Source organism: Argiope bruennichi, chromosome 4, assembly GCF_947563725.1.
Source record: "Argiope bruennichi chromosome 4, qqArgBrue1.1, whole genome shotgun sequence".
Lineage (NCBI taxonomy): Eukaryota > Metazoa > Arthropoda > Arachnida > Araneae > Araneidae > Argiope > Argiope bruennichi.
In genome coordinates, this window is record NC_079154.1 from 52,441,070 (window position 1) to 52,457,784 (window position 16,715).

General features: G+C 34.0%; 1 protein-coding gene across 5 annotated transcripts in view; it reads right to left on the reverse strand.

Moving 5' to 3' along the window:
• The window catches only part of LOC129965454 (autism susceptibility gene 2 protein-like), an 889,904-nt gene that overhangs the window by 27,859 nt on the left and 845,330 nt on the right, over nucleotides 1–16,715 (reverse strand). For all 5 annotated transcript variants that reach the window (XM_056079331.1, XM_056079329.1, XM_056079330.1 and 2 more), the window contains 5 exons: nucleotides 7,134–9,572; nucleotides 6,006–6,219; nucleotides 2,926–3,206; nucleotides 929–1,131; nucleotides 797–844 (listed from right to left, as the gene is read on the reverse strand). In XM_056079331.1, the coding sequence (XP_055935306.1) occupies nucleotides 797–844; nucleotides 929–1,131; nucleotides 2,926–3,206; nucleotides 6,006–6,219; nucleotides 7,134–9,572 (3,185 nt within the window). The remainder of the gene's footprint in view (nucleotides 1–796; nucleotides 845–928; nucleotides 1,132–2,925; nucleotides 3,207–6,005; nucleotides 6,220–7,133; nucleotides 9,573–16,715) is intronic.

Sequence of the window (16,715 nt, forward strand, 5' to 3'; positions counted from 1 at the left end):
TATCAAATAACCATAAATATACAAAATAACAATAAATGTCCGAAATAAATAAATAACTATCCAAAATAAATATCCCCCCAAAAATGGTGGCATCTAATTAAAATAAATAAATTCGCAATTACGTTAAAGTTACGGTACTTAATTTTATATACAATGTTTTCAAAGAATAGACAATTCTGGCTCTATTATTCAAAATACTGTAATGAATTTGTAAAGTTGCTTCTTTGTGCAGTTCATTTTATAGAAAAGAAAGAGTTACAGATATGCTCATTGACCCCCGATCTTGGCGACAAACACGGCACCCATTAAGTGACAAAAATGAAGACATCTAAAAAATACAATCATTATGGTGACATATCTATTAGGTGTAGAGATCCGAAATCATTCTAGAAAATTCTATGCTCTGTCAGTGAGCAAGCTAAATCTAATCATTCAAGTGGGTTCTCTTTTTGTTGACCAAGAAGCTAGTTTCTTTTTTTTTCTTTCTTTCCCAAACAGATATATTTTTTATTTGGCGATTTATCATCAGCTCGTCTTGTTAAGGTCAAAAAGCGCTGTTCTTTGCGTCCGTCTAGATTGTGTATTTGCTATTTGTCTTTCGTGGAATAAAGCGTCTGCAGAACGAATAATTTCCATTCAAACATTCACGTCTTTTTCTTTTTCCATGTCTGTATATCACAAAATAGAATCATAATGGCATATATCATAATGGCTTCAAATAATTAGAATTTTTAATGATGAACATTTAATTAAAGAGAGAGACAAAAAATTTTATTGCATATAAACCCGTACTTACAGCATTACGTCCATAAAAACTTGAATCCACCTTCGGAAACTTGTCGTACTGAAAAGAGAAATAGAACATTTAATATCTCACTCAAATAACTGTATGTGTTTTAAAGTGGTGTAAGTGAAAAATGGAACGTACCAAATGAGCTGCAGATGGAGGTAGAAGGGATCCCCCAAGGGGAGGAGGAAGAAACGGACTGTGTTGATGCATGTGTGTATGTTGGTGTTGATGCTGGTGCATCTCCGTACGCAAGTACGGAGGAGGTGGAACGTTGATGGACCGGTCCTGGGATGCAAGAAACCTCGTGTCCAGTTCACGTCGGATATTCAGTAGATCTTGACCTTCAAAAAGAAAAATGTTTTGTAAACGCTTGGTGAGGCAACGGGAAATGGTACAGACTGGTATAGTTCATGGCGACAAATCAGTTTAATGATGGGGTTTTTTATGTTTTCTTCTTTCGGTATTGTTGAGTCCATGTTTATGTTATCTCACACATTTTGGCAAATTACACATTTATCGCGTTGTATATGAATAACAATTTCCACGTACTCATAAAAATAATGGTTAAATATGTATAATAATGGTTTCCGATTTTATATAAAAAAAAAGTGAAATAAAAGAAAACCCAGAAGGTTAGATCGGAATGAGATACGAGAAAAAGAAAAAAATTATATTTCTGTATACTAAATGCAAGATTTCTCACAAACAGCGGTGCAAATTTTAAGGATATGTGATATATGAGAGATAGGAATATTTTTCCTATTAAAACATGGGATAGAAAACGCAAAGGGGAAGACGAAATTGACTTTCGTCAGTGAAATGAAAAAACATAAGATGAAATGTACAGTACTTGTTTAATGAGTATAAATTTAAAAAGCCAACTAACACTGTTGCATGAATAGCAAAATGGGAAGCATATATCTTTCCGAATAGCAAGGCATTTAAATACGTAAATAAAGCATTCCAAGGATTTATTTTTGATGCTGCATTTTAATGGCCGTCATCGTACCCGTCATACATTGATCAACTCAAATTAAATTATTTATACTATTATCAAGAATACATAAGTATACTTAGAATATTCTATGCATGTATTTTTATTCGTAGATTTTTATTTGATTTAGAATTAAATTTCTCGATTTCTTTTGAATATAGTTCTTTCTTTGTTGTAGAAAGAAAAAAAAAATTCATTCTCTTCGCATAATACCAACATGAAAAACAAATACTGCTTCAGAATACGAGTCTTTTGAACACTTACATTTAATATTCCAAAGGTTTACTGTTGATACTGCTTCCTACATGCCAATATTGCGAACTTGAAACATTGTTATCCAAGTAGTTAGTTAAAACCATCGTAAATTAGCATTTGATTAAATCTTCATTGTATATTTTACTTTCTTTGACTACATTGATTGGCAAAGTTCCCCCTAAACGGTTATCCTTCCTTTTCGTTTACGCTCCCCCCCCCCTCCCCCATATGCTCGACATACTCTTAGAGTCAGTATTCTCAATCTATGGCGCATGTAATCGTTGCTGGCATTTTTGAGAATAAAATACCAGCATCGATCAGATAAAATCTTATAGGCACTTCAGTCTGATAAAAGTACTCATTTACCGAATGTTTATTAAGACATTGACTGCTGCGCTGAATTTCTTACAGACCCGCTAGTCACCGGTGACCCCCATGGCAGTCAAGGTGTTAGAGATTGAAGGTAATGACATTAAACCTTTTATATGTATTTTGAAACGACTAGAATCCATGACTCTTTTGGGAGTACTAGACAAATCATGGAAGGAGAATTTTAAATGAGTGACCAAAGTTGGTATAAGATAAAACTCAAAATGTTTAGTTTACTATTATGTCTTCTTTCATTTACACACACTTGGAGGCGGTGATGCAGAAAAGCGATAGAAACCAAAAAGTGAACACATCATCGATTGATGAATCAAAGATAAAACTGAAACTATTTGAAAATAAAATTTCTTTTCAGTCACACATAGTTGGAAATGGAGGCGATAAAAACCAAAATGTAAAAATATCACCTATTAATGAATCAAAGATAAAATGTTTGATGCATAAAAGATAAAACTGAACATGTTTGATCAATTAAATCTCTTTTTTCAGTCGCACATACTTGGAGGTGGTGGCGCAAAAAGCGATTCTCCTCCGAAGGGCGACGCAGAGGCCAACGGCAGACTAGGCGACGACAGAGACCCGGCTGGTGGCAGAGGAGGTGCGAACATCACGTGGTGGCCGGACGAGTGGAGACCACCAGGGTGGTTGGTGAAGGGCGAGCTGTGACTCGGCAGGGAAGGGGCCAGCGGCAGAACACTCGGTACAGGAGAACAGAGGCGACCGCTCGATGGAGGTGTGTAGTGGGGTCCCGGATTGGTCAAAACGCTGGTCACGCTTGGGCTATAAGAAAATAACGTAATCATGCTTTAATAATTGACTGATAATAACGTAATCCTGTTTTAATGATCGATAATAACGTAATCATGCTTTAATAATTGATTGATGATAACGTAATCATGCTTTAATAATTGATTGATGATAACGTAATCATGCTCTAATAATTGACTGATAATAACGTAATCCTGTTTTAATGATCGATAATAACGTAATCATGCTTTAATAATTGATTGATGATAACGTAATCATGCTTTAATAATTGATTGATGATAATGTAATCATGCTTTAATCAATTCATATTCAAATATTTCAACTCAAGAAAGAAAACTTATTCATGTAACAGCTATCAGAATTTACAGTTCCTTTGAGGTACAGGATATTTAAATTGAATCAAATGTATATATGTACTTTACACAATGAAGGAATGTAAAAGTCACATTTTTCTTTCTTTAACAGTTTTGCACAGATTTCTAAACAATATTTAAATGTTCTCTAATGTCAACAAGTGATTTAAATTTTATAGGTTATTTAATACATAAAGTAACGAGATATCAAAACATATTTCAACATTTTTACTCGATAAATAGTTTTAACACATTAAAGCTCTCATTCTTTATCTCCATCATTCCTGGTTTAAAATATATTGAAGTAATTCGAATTAAAAATGCTGAAATAGCATAAGCCTATTCAGCCCCTTAACTGTTTTACATTTTTTATTATCTAATAAGATGGAACTTTTTGTTTCAGATGTGTTTATTTTATGATTGATACGAATCTTGGGGCATTTGTGGATTATGCATAATTCTTGTAAAGTATTATAACGACTTTTAACAATTTAATATCAACTTATAATTTTGAGAAGCAATAATTCGAAGACCATAAAGCATAAGGATAATTAGGGGATTAAGTATTAATTAAAAAGAGGTAGACTCTTATAATGATAAAACAGAGAGTAACGTTTGTAATTCTCTAATATAGCTAGCTCTTCTTTGTAATTTCTTAATTCGTCTAAATCATATCAGTTTCTTTCCCTTTTTTCCATCTACATCCCCTCATAAGTTGTAATTTTATGATAAAAATACACATAAAAATGACTTTATTAATATAAATTTAATTCTATTACTACTTGCCTATTAAGTCACAACGAATTGACGTTTACATTATATTAATTTTGGATTTTAATTTCGTTTTTGAATATTGTTTCAAATCAAGACCATTAAGAATGGGAAAAGCTACGTAAATTAGCTGACATTATAAATTGAAGAATAAATATGATTATACTTTTAACAAAAAGTATAATCATCTATTCTGTTGATCTCCTATCATATATGTAAAATTATTTACTATGCATGATTATCCTTATTATTGGAATGCCAATATTACAGAAAAATTTAGAAATGACACGCCAATCATAAGTCTTTATATGGTAACACAAGCTTTAGATTCTCAGTCTCCGATGAAAATTTATTTAAATTTTAAAATTTAATTTATTAGATTTTAGGAAGGCAAGAAAGTTCAGACGCAAGAGAGTGCAATTAAAAGGTAATTTTTAAAAAGCAATGTTACTTCTAAATATCCCCAAATTTTTCAATAGTATTTTAGAAAATAAAATAAAAAATCCAAATAATAAACTTTTTTAGTGAGTGATTTGTTAAAACGTAAAAGTAAAAGCAGAACCATATAACAGCTTACGTGAAAAAATAAATCAATAGAATAAAAGCGTGCTTTGCTTGGGAGAGAAAAAAATATCATACAATGGTCATGCGCCAAGCGTGGTCTCACTCAGAACAGCCTAACTACTATTTCATTCAATATGAGGAATTTTTCGTTTTCGTCTTCAATTGTTGCAAGGTAAGTGAATTTTGATCCCTTCTGGAATTGATCTTCGAAGAGCTCAACGTGGATATCTCTAATCAATTGACTCATTTCCAATCTTCTTTTTTATTTGTATTATTATAATTCATGTTGTTGTTGTTGTTACTTATGGCACTTGCTACAGACAAGCCCGCTGACGAAGTTAGCGATTTAAGCCGAGTTTGTGCAATAGCCTTTGAGGGTAAAGGCCCCTGAGCATCCAAGGGCAGAAGTATGATTTCTAGATTATATGAGGGTGACACTCACACACTCGTCTGCACATCCCCTTTTTACAGGGAGGCTCTTTCACCCGCCTGCACAACCCCTTTTTACAGGAGGGGGCGCCTCTTTCACACCCCTCACAGATAAAACACAGGGTAAAGAAGAACCGTGCCCGAACCTGCGAAGTCCAGATCACGGGGAAGACACGCTACCCCTAGGTCAGGACGCCGGCCCTCAGTTTATAGAACTCTTATTGTATAAAAATAAGCCAATAGGTTTTAAAACGAGAAAAAAAAAGTTTTCAAAATAAGTAGAAGAAATGCTGCAGTTCTAATAAACGAGACGCCATTTGACTCTCAAGTAGAAGACTGACAGCGTGGCATGGCAACAAACACCAAATGTTAGCCAACTTCGTAAAACAATAGGCATTCGCAGACACATCTTCAATCGATAAAAAATATTGAAAATTCAAATTCACCTCAAACGTTCAGTCGGCAATGAGTGGAATCAAAATGATAACACATTCCCAAAATAGAAAATGGCATTTAATGAGATGATTGAGAAGATTAAGATCAATAAATTTAAAATTTGATGATTGATCATAACAATCATACTATGTACCAATCATCATAAAACATGATGATTGGTACAAAACTCAATATTTGGGTGTCCTGAACCAAATTCCTGATAAAAGTCAAGATGGGATTAGAAAGCATTATCACTCACCTCGTCCACGATGGCTTGGAGAAGATGAGGCTTGTCAAACTACCCGATATTCCGTAAGATGCTGACGATGAGGTCGTTGAGGTGGCAGGGGTAGTGGTGGCGGGTGCCGCACTACATACTGGGGTGTCGTTCCCAGAACTGCTGCGACTATGCCCGTTGCTGCTGCTCCTGCCTTCGCGTTGTAACTCTTTAGAAGACTGTACGGTAGTAGTACCTGCAGTAGACGATAGGAGTATTAAAGTTAGCAGCAATATGATATCATTATACTTGTGCTTAGATGACAAATATTATAAGTCACTTAAGACAAAAGTTTGCTGATTTAAAATTTTACTTGATAACAATTTCAACGCACTGACAGCCTTACATATTATCTGTACACGCCTGTGCGTTACAGATAATATGTAATTGTACCAAACCATCTATCTTATTAGATGACCCCCTTCTCTACTATAGTTAAGAGATAGCAAAGAAGGGGACTTCTAACTATACAGATGACCCGAATATCAAGTATGAATCGTGGTAGCGAACACGTTGAGGTTCAAAATGCCACTAAAAATAACTTAAATTGTTCTAAACGAGCAATTGTGTTGCCAATGTTACTTTTGACATCTTCTAAACATTTACAAAAAGATATGGAATGTAAGCAATACCCCGACACAGCCATAGGCCACACGGAAGATAAAGATCTTAAATAAGAAAACTCACTTTTTTAAGAAATGCCTTTCCCATCTAAGCATAAATAGAACAGATCTTTTACCCAGAGTAAAATACATGCATACAATCATTTTTCCCCTTCTGTCTATTTTTGTTATAAAGTAGAGGTGTAAACGCCGCCACAAAAAAAAAGATATCATTATAAATAATCCACTGAACTACTTGCGAAGCATAATTGAGTGAACTGGATCCGTGATTAGGCGATAAGAAAGACACTTCCTATCCAATTTTCGGGCGAAGGAAGGAAGTTGGATATTGAAGTTAGAATTAAAAGGCACGATGGATCTTTAGTGGAATCACCTGAAAACCTTCGGTCCTGAAACCGAGACCTCATCATGAGGCTATCACAATCTTTAAAATTCTATGTCAATCAAAAGGAGCAAAAATAATTACTAATTAGTGCAAATAAAGTACCTTGAGGTGCTGAGCCAAGAGACTGACTGAGCTGACTGAGACTGGATATGCTACTGTTGCTGTGGGAACTGTGACTATCCCTGCTTGGAGCAGCAATTATATCTCGACTAGTCGTGCTTGTGAGGGATGCTGTGGTGATGGTTGGACTCCAAAGAGTTTTCACACTACTTCGAGAAGAATCGGAGACAGTAATGGGTGACGAAACCCCTGCTCTCTGTGAATATGTTGATATGGCAGTAGATGAAGATCCCAAAAGTCCAAAGGCCTCTGTGTTTTTAGAAGGAGTTATAGGTTCAAACGCTGTAGCCGATTTTGATGTCGGAGGAGTTCTTTGGTTTGAATAATGGGAAGAGTCGGCGTATGGAAAAAAACCAAGTTTGTCTCTAGCCGAACTTGACTGGTACACAGAAGTACTGTCACTGACTTGTGGATGAATACCTGAATTCGAAGACTCAAGAGAAGAGTTCTGGTTCCTGTCGTGTGAAACAGGTTTCGAGGTTTCAACGCTTGGTGCAATAGTTTCTTTTGATTTCAGAGGTGTCGTGTTCTCATAATTTAGATAAGAATTCCTCTCATTAGGAATACGATAGCTGTGAGATTCCTCCGCTGTTTGTTTTGGCACTAGATTTTGGTAAGATTTGTAGCTGCTTTCAGGGTTCGAATAGTAACTCCTGTTAGCGCTACTACTGCTGTTGTTAGTTTTGTCACTGGAAGTCCGTGAATTGTGGTAACTCCCACTCTTGTTTTGGTAAGCAGAATGTTCACTACTTGAGTGGTGGCTAGAAGTTTTGTAATTATCACTTATTGCACTTTGATTGCTTCCAGATCTGGAATAGTTCCCACTACCTTTTTGGTAATAATCGCTGCTTCCATAGGTAGATGCGACATCAGTTGGTATTTTAGATGAGTTAGTATCCACAAAGTTTCTGCTGCTCTGGTGGTAGCTGTAAGATTTCGCATTCGGGTTTGTAACACTATTAAGTGTCTGCTTGTCTCTGTAACCACTCGAGGAAAGATCAGGGTTAGTTTTGTAACTTCGAGAAGTGGTCGACTGAGATTCCACTGAATAATTACTGTGACCAGCGTTATTGTTTATATGAGTCTGTAACTGGTCTGTTTTGTAGGTGTTGCAGTTATATGTATTAGTCGTGTTAGTGGAAGCCGAACTCAAAGGTTGGTAATATTCATGTTTTTTGTTTTCTGATGAATAATGATGAGATGAGTACTGAACAGGCTTGGTCGAATGACTTTGCGGCAATTCAGATTTCGTTATTGAATAATTATTAAGCACTTGTTTCTGATTTTCGTAAGCACTAGCAGGTAGCACCCGTCGACTGGATTTGTGCCGTGAATGGGACTTGTTCACAATCGATTGGTAATAAGTAGTCCTATTTGGAATCTTACCTTTCGGATAACAGTCTCCCGTAAGTTTACCACCGACTTTATCGTTAGTGTTTTTCACAAGGTTGTCACTAGAATGTTGTGTTAAAAGCTCATTGGTTTTGAAATTATAAATACTCGCATTGGGTTTCTGGCAAACCCCTTGCGGATCACAGGTTTTCTCGTTGGAATAGGCGTAATTCAAATTGGCACTTCCTGCCTTCTTGTCATAGCGACTGTCCAACAGATTCTCGGTACCATAACCGTCGCAAACAACGTCTTTGGAACTGGACCTTGGATAAGACTCCTTTGAATTGGAATATTTCTCTACCACAGGTTCACTGGTTTTGAAATTATAAACACTTGCGCTGGATTTCTTGCAAATCCCTTGCGGATCACAGGTTTTGTCGTTGGCATATGTCTGACCAACGGAATAATTCAGATCAGGATTCCCTGCTTTGTTATCGTAACGACCATCCAAAGCAGAGTTATAAGTGTCACAAGCAACGACGTCTTTCGAGTTTGACCGAGTAGCTTCTTTCGAAGATGGAGTGGAGTACTTGTCTATCCCAGGCTGTGGGTGGTGATTGTAATAACTGCTTGTCACAAGTTTCTGCTGATTGCCGTCCTGGTTGAGGTACGACTGCTTGGAGTACTGACTAGCCGAATAGCCGACCGTATAATCCGAACAAATGGGATAGGGCAGAGAATGCACCACATCACTATTAGAACCTCGAGGAGATTTGACGACACTGTCGTACACCTTTGATCCCAAGACTGGACTGACTGTCTTTGAAGTGGGGAACTCTTCTTGACTTAGCAAAGAGGATGGGAAGGGGACGCCACCAGCGGGAGATGTGGAAGATGGCAGCGGAGCTGGATTCGAAGAGCCCAACTGACTGGAAGCTGGGATTGTGGTTGGGTTGGTAGGAACGGTTACAGCCGCCACTCCTGTCGACGGTTCTGGCTGCTGGAGAGGCCCATTCTGAACGGGCAGGAAGTGTGTGCTTTTCAAGGGGAATGGTGAAGTTTGCTTGCTTTGGGTCTGCGCGGCATCTTCTGAAAAAAAAAATCCAAAATTTCATTATAATTAGTTCTAATAATAATAAATAAATTTTTATTTCCGTCATTAATCGAAGATGAGTAAAATAACATTTATCTGATTGTGATTTTATTAGATATCATTTAAATGGGTTTAAAATATATTTCACCAAAATATAATTATATTACAGACAAATGAACTGTCATCCGTACATTTTATAAAGAATATTTAAATGAAAAAACTTTCAGCACTTTTAATTTCTTAACATTATTTCTGCTGTAATAAAGTCACTAAGATGCTCTTAAAACAAATATATGCCTGATACATGCCTCTTAATGCACAACATTCACTTTCATTAGAAATTCTAACATTGAGTTTAAACTCTCCAAGTTTGTTGAAAATTTCCTCTTTCATTTTAGAATTAAAAATTCCTTAAACTGAACTAAAATTCTAACATTTTACTTGTTATATAGAATTAAGTTATATTTTAAATTAATATTGTAAACAGAAAATAACTGCATGAGAATTCTCATACATCGAAAATCTTTTTTCCCCCAGTAAACTGTAAACAGCAGTTTTGAACAGAAAAATAATTTTTGCGCATCAAATAAAATTTATACATACTAAATAAAAATTTTCATATAAATTTTTATACCAATTTTTTTATACTAACAACAGTTAAAACGCTAATAAAATTGGCAAAAGACGAAAGAAATATGAAATTTCTACAAGTATGGAATCAACACAATTGAAAAATCATTATTATTTAAATATTGAAAGAAAAAATTCTTTGTCAGCAAATTTCTTTTTAAGTTTTCTTTAAACTTTCCAAATTAACGATATATAACTGTTTCTAGTAAAAAAATTACGGGTTTGAATTTATAAATACATTACGTTTATTTTCAATGTTAATTATATAACGTGCGGTTTTCTTCAGTTGAATGTATTAACACAAAAAAATGAATAAGTAAATACATTAACATTTCATACAAAAAAATTCTGTTAATTGAAAACATAATTTAAAGAGTAATAAAAATATATTCAAAGAAATTATTGCGGTATTGTAAGTATTATGATCTAAAATAAAGAACAATAGCCGAGAGAATGTTAAGATTTGGGTTAGTTACTTCAGCGATAACTAGATGGCACCACCAAAATTCAACAATCGCTTCTCATGAATGAAATATTGAAGCCTAAGAAAATTGCGGGACGCTGAAAACGTTTAATTTAATTTTAATATGCAATTAATTTTCTGAAAGGTATAGAACATATTTTGAATTTTCTTTATATAAGAAACTTAAACAAAAAGATGCAACATTAAGATTTTCTATAAAAAAATTATAATTTTAAATATCTAAACCATAATATTTAATACCAATTATTTAAAAAATCTGAATTTTGCAAATTGTTTTTTACTTTGTATAACAAAAATAAATAAATGAAATAAAATAAAAATTAAATGAAATGCAGAAAAATAGGAATTAATAGCAAATTATAATTTTATTTAATCAAAGAAATAAAAAAAACCTTTCATTCTTCTTTTTCATGTTTATAAATTTGGAGTAAATTTTATTTTCCGCTCTTCTAAAGGTCACTAAAAATAAGAACCAAAACCGCCTACTGAAAAGAAAAAAAAAAAAAAAATCATGACCTTAATTTTCTTCACTGTACTTCTCCATAATAAGAAAGAATAAGAAAAAACCGACATGTAATAAAACTCCAGACGATCCCAAAATATATCGTAATACATACCTTCGTGAGAAAACCATCAAATCTGCATCAGAAATTTACATCTCAACCCTTTCAAGCAAAAAAAAAGAAAATCCCAGTTTCCAACCTTTATCACCTTAGCAACCAGAAAATTCGAATAATCTCTCCCACACGGGAAACGAAGACTTCGGTTTCCGAATGTTTTTAAGAATTTTACTTTAAACAAAAATCTCTTTTTTTTTATTAACAAAAAAAAAAAAAAAAAAAAGTTTGATCCTTGACACGCTCCGGTTTCAATCAGTGGAAAATGTAGAACACAGGCAAAAGCGAGATCGTTTGCATTTTATTGGAATTCAGAAAAGAATTCGATGTTGCCAGACGACTTAGATTAAGTACAACGGAAAATGTTCCAACGGAAGAAAAGAAAACGATAATAAAAAGGAATAAAATAAATAAATAAAAGAACGTATAAAAAACAGAAAGGGGGAATAGATTTTACAGTTGTAGCATCGACACGACATTTATCAGACTAGGGAAGAGAGCGAGAGAGAAAGAAAAATACTCAAAGCTGGAAAGGGGAATAGATATATCCGAAAACCAAGTGGCGTAAAAGCAGGCGCAGCCAAGAATTTAAAACAACCGTTTTGTCAACGTTTTATTGGTTGCCCCGCCTGTCTTTCAAATGGTTGCCGTTGTCATGGCAACCATTACATTCTGCATCCTTTTAAATGCATCTAGTGTTTCACTTCAGGAAGGAAAAAAATATTCGTGCGCATGTGACTGCAAACATATATGTATAAAAGTAAGCCCCGTAGTGGCAGAGGTCGTTTTAATATATGGAAGGCCATTTGTTAAATCCGTCAAAACAGTTTTAGCATTTTTATTTCCTGACTTCTTCGGCTTTTTGGGGTTGCTTGCCGCTTTTATGACTCGCTATCTTTTCCGAGACGCTCGCCAAGTAGCGCCATGACGATCAATCATTCCAGGTGAGATGGCTACCGAAAATTCCATTTACTCGTCACTACCAGGGCCACTGTGAGTGACAATAACTGCATCACTCAAGTGAAATCGATATTTCGTTGCATAAAAACTTTTATTTTGACAGACAATTAAAATTTTCTGCGGTCAAAAACAACTGACAGTGCGGGAGGTGTGAGCGTGAGAGGGCAAACAAACTAAGCATCGGAAATCAGGATCAACGTCAATCACAAATAAAGTTGCAAATAGGAACAAACATAATAGATACATCAGAACAATCAATTAATTAGTTCTAAAATGACTAAAACATTTTCAAGTATTAAGATTTTTGATATGAATCTCATTTTCAACACCATTAAGCGGCATACTATAAAAATGAAATGAAATTTGCTTAATTTTTGCAAATATTCATGTAGTCCGCAGAAGTATGTTTTGGTCTAATTAAAGAATATTACCATAAACTGATTTACTTCTATAATTCTAATTAAACCTTATTATCATGAACTGATTTACTTCTATAATTCTAATTAAACCTTATTATCATGAACTGATTTAATTTCACCAAGAAACACGGACAATATTTAAAAAAAAAAAAAAAAAAAGCGCACCTTTTGTACTAGTAGTATATACCAAGATTTTTTTTCGTATCTTCTAAAAAAACAGCCTTTTTTCCCCCCTAATTGCTCTTGCATAAAATTTTGCAAATTTGGCTATGCACCTGGGGAGTTGAGTAAACTGGACTTGTGTTAGGTCACATACTGGCTATGTGATCGCTAGTAGCTTTCAAAGTATTGATAGCTTAAGTTAATAGCAGTTAAGTTCATAAAATGGCAAACATTGGCATTGCAATGCAAACTAAATGTACATTTATAAACGTAATTAAACTTCTTTAAATAATCTGAAAAAAAAAATCATTATTCTAATGTTCCTGTGTATATGTTTCACCAAATTCAAGCAACAGGAATTTGTTGTTAAAAGAAAACACTTCTATACATCTAAACAAACTGTGACTGCTTTCTATCTGTTATCAACATTAAATAGAATGATTATTAAAAAAAATACAGTGCCAATACTATTTTTAAACAATTTCTGATGTATTATCTACACGGAATGGTAAATTCATTCATTTATCTATTTACTTTCTCGAATATGAAATATACAAAAAAGAGAAAACATAAATTGTCAAAAAATTCGAATTCCTGATTTTGACAAATTCCCACGTTTTAGACCTCTCAGAGTTTGAAAAACACATTTTTGGAAAATGCCCATCTGTCTACCTGTGACAAAGGTAACTGAAAAATAATTTGAGCTAGACGGTTGAAATTTGGTATACAATCTTTGCATCAAATTTGCAGGTCTCTATCCAATTTTGAGTAAAATCTGTTCAAAGGATTTTCTTCTGTCCATCTGTTCGAATATAAGTTAACACTATAACTACAAAACGAAGAGAGCTAGATAGATAAGATTCGGTACATAGATTTAACAACTATAGTGTATACATCTGGCAAATTTTGAGCCGAATCCAATGACGGGTTGACCGTTTGTCGGTCTGTCATTTCAGAAACATGCAAACGTGATTATTCTAAAATGCAATTGATTTAAATATGTCAAAATAATTTGTAACTACAAATACAGTTTGGTGTCAAATCTTTGTTTCAATCGGTTAAAGAAACCGCATCTAATACACAAATTCGATTTTTGGATATTTTTAACTGCATGCTAGAGATTAAACGCTAAAAAAAAAATTGGCAAGGATCTTACGATAGATTCAGTGAAAATGTTAAATTCAGGCTAAAAGATAATATTTCTTCATTACTGTATGCCAACAAGGCGTTTTCTAGAAAAACCCTTTATTAGAGAGTCGAAATTGAAGAATCACCCTTGCTGGTTTACGTCTATGCTCCATTGTTGAACAACGTCTCAGAATTCAAACTCGATCATTCGATTATAATTTTCTTTCTGTTTCGTTTTGATTATACTTTGCACGGAAAACTGGACAAGAATCCTTTGCTCTTTTCTGAAAACGAGTTGATTAAGAAATTAAATTCAATAATTCACTCCATCATGTATTCCTTACATCAAGTCTTTGGCTTTGGAATTATTAGAATAAATGTTTTTCCATCTCTTTTACAATAATTATCAATGTATTTTAACCCTTTAAATGGCCATTTTTTTCTAGTCATATTATGTTAAAATATTTTTAGGCTTGAAATTAGAATAAGAAAAGGGATTCGTTTAGCTTATTAGATAAATTTAATTTGATTCATTAATTAATTTGGTTCATTAATAATTAAATAACAAATAAAGACACATCATTTTGTCTGAGATAAAGAACTGAAGCATCTAAGTTTCTGCCTTTCTAAAAAAATGTGTCAGAACTTATGCCAACCTACATAATTTCACACAAAGATTGATAAATTTGGAGGGAAGCATACTTCCCACGGTCCTAGAAAGGGTTAAAAATGATTAATATATTGAAATATGGATTATTTAATGATTGAAGAGATAGGAAAAAAAAATTACAATTCAGAATTTTGATATTTTCTAAACTAAGGAAATCATTCACTTATTATTTATACATAAGTAAATCAAAAACTATTCACACTTTAGACAAAAAAATAATTCTAACGTAAAAATGAGTTCCAGAGCTTGTCTGCTTATTGCTTGCTTATTATAATCACATGAACGATGTTTATTCGGGATAGTTTTATTTTTCTTCATTCTACTGAAAAGTAAAAATGGCTGCTCCGTTAGCAGTATGATCTAAGTAGGAACAGTGAACAATCATTTGTTTCCTCAAGGAGAAATACTGCAGAAATCGAAATCAATTAATAGAATGTCCATGCAAAGTTGGTACAGTTGAACTTAAAATCCATACCGAAACATAGAGGCTTATTATTGTATAAAATGATTTTTTGTGATAATGCAGGTGGGCCAATCGCCAAGCATAATCTTGCAACCATTAGCCGTTTAAATTATGAAATCTTGAAAATTAAAAATGGTTGTCAATAACAGAATTATAAAAGCCAGGTGGAGTGCATTTTATAACTTGGCGAATGAAACAACTTCCATATAATGACGGATGCGCTCAAATATTTTGATAAGTATTAGTTTTAACAAATGCTTATCAAAATAATTGAATAGTAAGTATATAATAATCGTATACTAAATGTAGAAAAAGTATTGTAATCGTCAAAAGTATTGTAAAATTTTTGATGAATCTCCACATTTTAGACCTTTATGAATCCGAAAACATATTTTTGGAAACAAATTTTAATCTGCCTGTCTGTGACAAAGATAACTCAAAAATGCGTTGAGTCTAGATGGGTGAAATTTCGTAAACGGTCTTTAGAAATAAATTGCACATTCCTGTCAAATTTTTGCAAAATCCGTTCACAGGAAATCTATCTGTCCATCCGTTCGGATATAAGTTAATACGATAACTCCAAAACGAAGAGAGCTAGATGGATAAAATTTTATACACAGTTTTTAACTTCTATATTGATTCAAATCCGACTACGGGTTGACAGTCTGTCCGTCTGTACTTTCCGAAACACATAAACGCGATAACTCAAAAACGCAATGACTTAAATATATAAAGTTTGGTAAGGGATTTTCTGTGTGTTGTGACTTATGGCACTTAACAAGCCCGTTTATATCCATTAGATATATCATCAATCGTCAGCTGTCTGCTACTGTGTCCCATTTTAAGAGAAATCTTAAACACAATAGTTCACTGTACCTTCTCTATAAACGGATCAATGGCAGATTGCCTCATTAGAGGTATGGTTAGTTTCCCCAATATAAATTCTGGTAAGATTTCGCCAATTTTTATATCTTATGAAGTCTAGATATGCCATCAGTGCTATCACCCTTTCCTCTTTCCGTCTTCCATTTTCAAGAGATATCGCAAAATAAAGTCTTGACACAGCCCCTCGCTTCAATAACTAGATCAGTTTCGCCAATTAATTCGCCATTTCACGTGCAAAGTTAACCAACCAGAATTCTCAATGTTGTTGTATTGTTACTTACGGCACTTTTCAAGCCCACCGACAGTTATCTGTCAGCGATTTAAGCCGAGTAAGCGTCTCTTGTTTTTTCAGTAGCGCCAACTAGGGTCAAGAGTACGACTTAGCTACTTCATGCGTCACATTCGCTTGCACAACCCATTTTTACAGGTGGGCACATTACACATCTCACAGATAACCAGAAGAGGAACAACCATGTCCGAACCGGGACGCCTAGATCTCGGGAAAGACGCGCTACCCCTATGCCAGGACGCCGGCAAGAGATTTTCTGACTATAAGTATAGTTTTGCATCAGATCTTTGTTTTAATCGCTTGGAAAATATGCGTTTCAAATACAAATTCGGTTTTCGGATACTATTAAACGCATACCAGGAATGAATCACCAAAAAAACTCGCTGAATACCATACGATAGATTCAGTAAAAATGCTAGTCACGACAAAATT